Below are 8,912 nucleotides of genomic sequence, written 5' to 3' on the forward strand. Positions count from 1 at the left end.
GGTTGGCCACTTCAGCCTGTTTCCCCTTTGCTCCCCTTTTCCCTTTTGTTTGCACTCTTTTGTCTGAAGATTTATCCTTCCCTGCGGCCTTTTTTGGCTTCGTCTCCACTTTTGCAGGAGGTTTAGCCGACAACCTCGCCGATCTCCTTTTAGGCTCTTCCTTGGCCGCCTCCTCAGCTGAGCTGACCTTCCTCTTGGGCATCTTGGCTGCGGACAGGGTGTGTGCTGGGTGCCTGATGAGGCCGCGACGTGCCTAGAACCTTTGCGGAGTTCAGCGGATAAACCCTACTGCTCCTCCCGCCGGGGCTGCTAGAACTCGCCACGATTACTTTTTTTTTTTTTTTTGCCACGATTACTTTTAAGAATTGAGGAAGATTTGTTGAAAATGAAATCCTACTAGTTGCAGCAGATTATTTAAATATTTTTCAACTTTTTCTCCCTCCTGAAACCTCACTAAGATCGTAGTAAAGGAATAATGAAGGTCTAACTCTACAAAGTTTAAGGTCAGACAAGATCTTCGTTGGGCGAGAGTGCACATAAAGTTGTAGAAAATGGAAAGAGAATAGACAACGGGTCCACGCTTCCACAGGCCAGGTGAAACTGTGTGTGATGAGACAGGATCAGAACCATGGTGCTCCCTGGCACCCAGAGAGGCCTAAATCTCAGAGTGGGGGGAAGAAGTAACTCCTCGGGCCCTGGTCACTTACTCTACACAGTCATGGACATGTTCTGTGTGTACAGTCCTCGTCCCTCGCAGAGGGCCTATGAGGTCCAAATTACTGTCAGAGGAATACTAGGGCATAGCTGTTTTGCTGCATTGATGGTACGAAAAGCAAAGGTGAGTAAAACGGCGGGTGCCGTGGTGTGACTCCAGGTGACGGCCCAGTGGCACTGCTGGTCTTCGCGCTCTTCACCACTGCACACAGGGGGTGGGAAGAACTTCTTGGTGAAGCAGCAAATCGCATTCTCTCTCACTGCAGGTCTTACCCGAGCGGCACACCGTGGAAAGCACTGTGCTGCGTAGAGAGCACGGGGATGAGTGTGATCGCCGCGGGCCTCACTCACCCCTTTTCTGTGGAGCATCCTTTTCACCTGAAAGAATGCTGACAAACTGTGGTTATGGTAGCAGCCGTTTTGTTGAAAATTAGCTAGGGTTGGGACCAGCAGGTGGTGTGTTGGTTAAGGCACTGAATTTCCACTGGGCCAACCAAAGTTTGACTCCCAGATCTGGCCACTTGTCCATGCTTGTCCCAAATCCTGAGAGGAGAACAGAGAAAGAATTTCGGTGTGGCCGTCCTGGGGGGGAGGAGGGGTGTTTCTCACTTTCTCTCTCTCTCTCTGGTGAGCATGCATGTTCTATGGCAAAAACCTAAAACGAACACAGAATTAACTGGATTCTGTAATGTGGAAGGAAACCAGTGACCATAAATGTCAATGATAAGATTTGAGTTTTTAAGCAAAACTTAGAATTTTGGAAAATTGTAAGTCTTGACAGCTTCCGTTATTCCTTACAGGTATTTCTGTTACAGTTGATGGTGATATTTTGATATGAATATGACCTTGGGATTGAATAATGTGTCAACATTTGGAATATCTGCACAACTCAGTGAAACAATAGTTTCTGAATGACCAAATATTAAAAAATCATGTATAGATAAAAGACTCATTTGAATCACAAGATGCTTTAAATAGAGTTTAATGTAACCAAGTATAAAAGTTTATTGATAAGATTTCAGGTTCCATATTACAGCTAACTTTTTTTGTTTTTTTAAAAATGTTTTTTGCCCGGGTGCTTGTGAGCGTGCCAGAGGGAGACAGAGACGGAGAGAAAGTGAGAAAGCACAGCACAGTTTCACAAGAGTTACCACACCGCAGTCCTGTCTCCGCCGTTTCTACCCCGCTTTGTGATGTTTTTTTCCGGGGGCGGGGGGGGGCATACATGTACATATGCCTGGGGTGTTTTTCAGGCCACCAGTTGGGGGCTTGAACCACATGGTTGAGCATGTGGGATCCACCTGCCTTAACCACCACACCACTGTCTGGCTCAAGCTAACCTTTTAGGAACAACCACTTGCTGAGTTGCGATGTAGTATCAGAGAAGAGTATCATGGTTATCGGAAAAGGCTGCCAAAATATTCCTTCCTTTTCGAGTGCAGTGCCTGTGTAAGCATGGGCCTTCTTCATCTGTTTCGCCCAGAGCAACATACTGTCTAGCAGGTTAATGCAGAAGCAGTTAGGAGAATTCAAATGTCTTATTAAACCAGATGTTAGAGATTGCAAAAATGTGAAATAATGCCAGGCTTCATACTAACTGATTTTGTTTTAGAAAATATACTTATTTTTCATCCTAAAAATAATACCTGCAGTAAGTATATTATTTTTAATGAATTAACAATTTTTAAAATTTCTGAGTTTAATTTCTCAACATCGTAAAAGCATCAGTGGATGTCAGCTAAGTAAACAAAATGCTCTGAGGCTTCAGTAATTCTTAGGAATAATAAGAGGACCTAAAGCCAAAAAGATGAGAAATGGTTGGTATTTAGTATTTCACCTTTGGTGTTAAACAAGGTGAGAATAAGATCTGTATTCCATTCGCTTATATATGCACTAAAGAACTCTGGGAAGATATACTAGAAACCGAAAATAATGGTCGCCTCATAAGTGGGACTGGGGAAGTGTTGGGATTTAGGCAGCTAGAACACCAGGGCAGGGAGATTCCATTTCTCTATCATCTTACACATTTTGTACTTGTTCCACATGATGGCTTAACATAATTTTAAAAACTCTCCTCCATGGCAGATTGTGAAGAGGCTTTAGACAAAATACAGAATGAAGAGAGGATCCTAGGACCCCCAGAGAGCAGTAATTTTTTTTCCTTTTCAGATCTGCAGTGGTACGAAGGTCTAACACCAGCCCCCTGGGCTTTCTCCGGCTGGGGTCCTGCTCTCCAGCGCCAGCAGACACCGTGCAGACAGCTGGACGGAGGCTCTCCACTGGTTCTTCCAGGCCTTACTCACCTTCCCCGTTGGGTATGGAGAGTTTAAAGCAGTTGTTTTCAACCTCTTTTCACTGTGAAAAATCTGACAGGACACACACTCTTCAGAAACATTGGCTCATGAAGGCTTGATTCTCTGTGGCTATCCCATCCCTGTCCTCACTTCCTCTTGGGACTCTCGGGATCTAATCTCTGCCTGTCACTTCATCACTCAGACAGTGGCGCTTCATATCATTACAGACATGGGTCTCTTGTCTGCGTATGCTCCCTGAAGCCTCCACAGTTCCTCCTCTGTTAGTTTGAGAGAGAGGTACAAAGGAGGAATTGGATACTAGAAACTTAAGGGGGTCCCCATTGCAGGGAAGGGTCAGGGAAGGGGCTGGTGGAGGCAAGGAGAGCTGCTGTCCATGATGCAGCTCTGCCTCCTGGGGAAAGGGAGGGCCCTAGCCTGCAGCACACTTTAAGAAGATTCTTAGCCCGACTGAGTAGCAGCCTCAACCACTGAGCTGTCTGAGAGGAATTCCCTGACGCACTCAAGCAGGCCTGAGTGGGTGCCTGTCCGTGCCTGTCTCTGTTCTCTGTCTGTACACATGGTGGTTATGGGCGTTTGTCTGCGAGGCTCTTTCCTAGTGCTCTTGTTGCAGGGCAGGTTACTTCTATCTTAATGTGCCCAGCACTTGGCACGGCGATTGCTCAGCAAGCGTTGTTGAACAGTTCCGTAAGCTATAACATACTGTACAATTTGTGCATCTGTTACGACTTTCTGTTCCTTCTTAAAGGTTTTGAATTGTCTCTTCTTCCTTCCCCCCTCTCTCTTCACAGTTGGCACCATTCCTGAGCAGTTCACTCAGTGCTGCTGTGGGCATCCTCAGGGCCATGAGTCCAGGAGTAGAAACTCCTCAGGTTGGAGAATGTGTTTGGTATATTAATAATTCAAACTCTGTTACAAATGGATCTGAATTATGTCTTTCTAGTCTTATCAAAAGAACAGAATTGATATGAATTATTTTCTATGCTATATATATATATATATTTAGAATCTTGGTCTAGATGATATGATTTAACATTGCATAGCTGATCTTACAAGATTTCTTTATGAAAATAAGTCATAGGGATTAATGACTTAGCTAAATTTTTGTCTTTGTCACATAGATTATGAAAATCAATTTAGAAAATGAAATTTCTCTGACCAGCAGATAGTATAATGGTTACATTGCTAGATTCCCACATAGTTGACCGCATTTGAGACCTGGGCCCGGTGGCTTGAAACTCAGGCTGGGCGTATGTATGTGCGTGCCCACAATCCCGAGAGAAGAATGGAAAAGAAGGGATAGTGGCATGGCCATCCCCCATGGGAAGTGATTTCTCCATTTCTATCTCTCCGGCGAGCACATGGCACCCTTTAGTAAAAATATCTCTCAGAGGGACCAGCAGTTGGCGTAATGGCTTTGTCACTGGACTCCCATGTAGTTGACTGCGGTTCAAGTCCCAGACCCTGTGGCTTAAACTCACGCTGGGCCTGTGTGCATGCATGCCCAAGATCCCAAGAGGAGAATGGAGGAGAAGGGATTATGGCGTGGCCTGGGTGGTGATTTCTCGCTTTCTGTCTCTGTCTCTCTCTGTCTTTCTGGCAAGCGCATGTTCCCGATAGCAAAAACCACTCCAAAAAAGAAAAGAAAGAAAGAAAAGAAAAGAAGAAATAAATCTCTCAGAAAGAAAAAAGATTAAATTTCTTTAACAGTGAAATGAATGGTATTCTTGGCAAGAGCCATTGGCTATCATCACATAAAAAGAAATTTGAACTTTATTTGCTTTATTATGTACTGTATGTATACCTGGAGAGTTGTGTGTAAAACACATTTTGTAAGTCATATTCTATTGTAAAGGGCTTTAGAAAGATGAAGGTCACAGAGTGTTCTCATGACCCGGACACGATTGGTGATAGTATGGCTGGCAGGAAACTCCAGAGTGTGTATCTGGGAGTCAAAGCTTAGTGGACTTCGGTCGGCAACAAGGTTTATGTGGTTCCGGGGGACCGACCTCCTGGACCCTTGATGTGGTTTCCCCTTAGGAAGCTGTAGGCAAGTATTTCCTTTGGAGTGAGTAATGAAACTGATAAAGTTTCCATATGCTTGTTATTTTTAGGCAAATTAAGTAAAAGACAAGAAGGGTTTATTGTCTCTATGATCGTCTGTCCTACATATTATAAATTTTGTTTTCAAATACGGGTTTATTTTGGGTTAGCTTAAAAAGTTTCTTTTAGGGACCAGCAGTTAGCGTAATGGCTATGTCGCTGGACTCCCACATAGTCGACCACGGTTCAAGTCCTGGACCCGGCAGCTTAAACTCACACCGGGTGCGTGTGCGTGCGTGCCCAAGATCCCAAGAGGAGAATGGAGCAGAAGGGATTGTGGCATGGCCATCCCCCCTGGGGAGTGATTTCTTGCTTTCTTTCTCTCGGTTTTTCTGGCGAGCGCATGTGCCCTCTAGCAAAAACCTCTCAAAAAAAAAAAAAGTTTCTTTTAGTTTCTGTGTGAAAAAAGAGAATAATTGCATTAATATGCCCATGTATATAGTCATAAGAAGAGTAAAAGTAATCTTGTTCAATGTAGGCCTTTGTTGTTTTCATTATCTTTAACCATTAACTATATAGTTCTATCTGGTGCCCAATAGACCTTGCGTTAGTCTATTACTGTGAGCTGCTGATTAAAACAGCTCATGTAGGGACCAGTGGATGGCATAATGGTCACGTTGCTGGACTCCCGCATGGTCATCTGCAGTTTGAGCCCCAGACCCGGTGGCTTAAAACTCATGCTGGGCACAGGTGTGTGCATGCCCAAAATCCTAAGAGGAGAATGGAGGAGAAGGGATTGCTGCATGGCCATCACCCGAGGGGGATTTCTCATTTTCTGTCTCTCTGTCTCTCTCTAGTGAGCACATGTGCCCTTATAATAAAATCTCTCTTTTTAAAAAAACGTAAAAAACAAGAATAACCATTATCATTAAATTGTGTCTTCTGTGAGAATGAGCAATGTACCTGTGATCATTCTGTGTGTTTTCTCATGGAAAACGACATGCATCAGAGTTTTAGAAATTGTCTGAGTCTTTAGCTTTTGCCCTGCACTTCGTCACTTTGGGTTAATGTTGCTTTCCTTTTCTTCTTAGGCTCTCCAGTGCCACAGGCTCAGTCCCCGCAGTCTCTCTTCCTGGGTGCTAGACTGCAGAGCGCCCCCACCCTCACCGATATCTATCAGAACAAGCAGAAGCTCAGAAAACAGCACTCGGACCCTGTGTGCCCATCCCATGCCGGGGCTGGTTACAGCTACTCACCTCAGCCCAGTCGGCCGGGCAGCCTTGGCACCTCCCCCACCAAGCACATGGGGTCCTCTCCACGGAGTTCTGACTGGTTCTTTAAAACTCCTCTACCAACCATCATTGGCTCTCCTACTAAGGTGTGTTTTTAAGTCCTTTTGTCGGGAGCTAGTGCTGCACTTGATGGGAGGGACTCGGATGAGAAGAGCTGGAATTCCGTGAGCGTGGCCCATGGACCAGTTAGTCACAGTCTCGGTCTCTCACGTGCCGAGTGCTTTATGTACACAACCCCACTTGGTCTGCAGAAAGGAAATTGAGGCTTAGCGCTGACATGAACGGCCCAAGGTCATAGAGGCTGTAAATAGAAAAGCCACCATTGGAATCCAGTTTTGCCTGACTCCAAAGTCTATGCACTCCTGACTACTGGGTTGTACAGCCCGCCATTTCTGAACAGTTCACACATCATATTAACGAGCTTACTTGTTTCTTTAGACCACAGCTCCTTTCAAAATCCCTAAAACTCAAGCGTCTTCCAACCTGCTAGCCTTGGTGACACGTCATGGGCCTGCTGAAGGGCAGTCCAGAGACGGGGGTGACCCGCGGGAGTGCTCCCACTGCCTCTTAGCACCAGGAAGTGAGAGGCAGCCATCTGAGCCACAGAGCAAGGCAGTGTTTGGCAGGTAAGAGACTGTTTCCTCTCTGGCCTTAACCGTGAAAACCGTAGTCAAGTACATTTGTGTTGTAGAGGCCACCAGAGCACATTGGTTTAGCAACTGATCTGTGCCACATGGCTGTGGATGAGTATTGTCTAGGACCTCTGAAGGTCACAGCTGCTTCCCATGTCCGTGTAAATACAGAGCTCTTCCTGAGCTTCCTGAACAGCCTATTTCTGTCTGTTATTTTGGTTATCGAAGTTTATCTCTGCCTTGAATTGTTTGGTATCTGTTATTTGTCTCCCTGCTTGCTGACTTCCTATGAACTCTTCTGCTGTTAGAAGTGTACTTTTCCATGTTAACATCACTGTTCTTTTTAGATCTGTCAGTACTGGGAAATTATCAGATCAACAGGTGAAGGCCCCTTTGGGTGGACACCAAGGCAGCACGGATAGCTTAAATGCAGAACGCCCGATGGATGTAGGTAAGAAAATCTAGTTCTATTGAGACAGGAAACTGGTTAGCATATACATCAGTTCCTTGTTGCTGTGTAATAAACTTCCACAGCCTGATGGCTTAAAGCAGCATCCGTCTGTTACATTGTTGGAATTGTCCCTGGCACGGCCTCTTTCTTCTCAGTTGCCCATCAAGACGAGGGCTTGTTCAGTTCTTGGTGATCAGTAGCCTATGAGTTCTGACCAAGATTGTTTTTAGCAGTAGAATACTGGCCGAAGCTAGCCTAAGCACATGCATACTCCTCAGCACCTGAATCCCGTGAAGACCCATCCGTCACTGAGACCCCTGAACCGTTCATAGTGGTTCTGAAATGCAGATTCCAGACCCTAACCCAGACTTGCTCAGTCATCGGTTTTGGGGATGGACTCGAGGAATCCGTGTGTATAGCAAGTTCCCCAGGTGATAATTACGCACACTCAAGGTTGAGAATCACCGTTACCACCTCTTTGTTCTTGTTTTCTCTGTAATGATTTTAATTGACTCTCTCGATGAGCCTCCATAAAATATCAGATGAAACTTGACTCTTAATATAGAGAGAACACTGTAGGATTTAATGTCTCGCTCTGCCTGCACGGTTTCTGAAGAGAAGTTCAGTGTACTTTTATCCTTGTTCCTCTCTACATGAAGTGTTTTTTTTCCTTTGGCTTCTTTCAGGATTTTCTTTTTCTTCTTATTTTTTAGAGAGAGAATTTTGCTTTAGGGAGTGTGCACTTGCCAGAGAGACAGAGACAGACAGAAAGTGAGAAATCACGCCCCAGGGGATGGCCACACTGCAATCCTTTCTCCATTCTCCTTTTGGGATTTTGGGTACACACGCACACATGCCAGGCATGAGTTTTGAGCCACTGGGTCTGGAACTCAAACTGCGGTCGGCTATGAGGGAGTCCAGTGACGTAACCGTTGTGCCATCTGCTGGTCCCTCTGTCAGGATTTTCTGTCTTCAGTTCTCTACAGTTTGAATGCGATAGGCTTCCGTGTGGACTTTTTGATATTGCTTCTGCTTCGAGTATTCTTTGAGCTTCCTGGATCTGAGGTTTAACCCTATCATTAATTTTGGAAAATTTTCAGCTATTACTACTTAGAAGTTTCTTTTCTTTCTCTTTTTCTTCTCTTTCAGGTATTCCCATTATGCATTTGTTACAGCTTTTTAGTTGTCTTAATGTTGTCTTAATGAGGGGGTTTTTGGATTTAGGTTTTTTTCCCTCCATTCTTATTCCTCTTTGCTTTCCAATTTGGGAAGTCTCGATTGATTGATTGCCAAAAGGTATGCATGTGCCAGATTGAGCAAGCGAGCAACCCCCAACACCAACAGGGACTGCTCACACTGCAGTTCTTTTTCCTTGTTTTCTCTATCCTGTCAGGATCCTGGGCATGTGTGCACATGTCCCGACATGGTTTTTTTTTTTTTTTTTTTTTTAAGACTTTTTTGTAGAGGG

The 8,912-nt window shown here is 44.9% G+C and overlaps 1 protein-coding gene and 1 pseudogene across 2 annotated transcripts in view; one reads left to right on the top strand and one right to left on the bottom strand.

The window, feature by feature from the left end:
* The window catches only part of LOC102494913 (non-histone chromosomal protein HMG-14 pseudogene), a 2,421-nt pseudogene extending 1,586 nt beyond the window's left edge, over nucleotides 1–835 (bottom strand).
* ULK2 (unc-51 like autophagy activating kinase 2) overlaps nucleotides 1–8,912 on the top strand; it is a gene marked incomplete at its 5' end in the record, with an annotated part of 92,814 nt that overhangs the window by 67,584 nt on the left and 16,318 nt on the right. For both annotated transcript variants that reach the window (XM_027773702.1, XM_027773703.1), the window contains 5 exon segments: nucleotides 2,884–3,029; nucleotides 3,818–3,898; nucleotides 6,161–6,447; nucleotides 6,800–6,987; nucleotides 7,341–7,444. In XM_027773702.1, the coding sequence (XP_027629503.1) occupies nucleotides 2,884–3,029; nucleotides 3,818–3,898; nucleotides 6,161–6,447; nucleotides 6,800–6,987; nucleotides 7,341–7,444 (806 nt within the window).

This window comes from Tupaia chinensis, unplaced genomic scaffold, assembly GCF_000334495.1.
Source record: "Tupaia chinensis unplaced genomic scaffold, TupChi_1.0 Scaffold000365_1, whole genome shotgun sequence".
Lineage (NCBI taxonomy): Eukaryota > Metazoa > Chordata > Mammalia > Scandentia > Tupaiidae > Tupaia > Tupaia belangeri.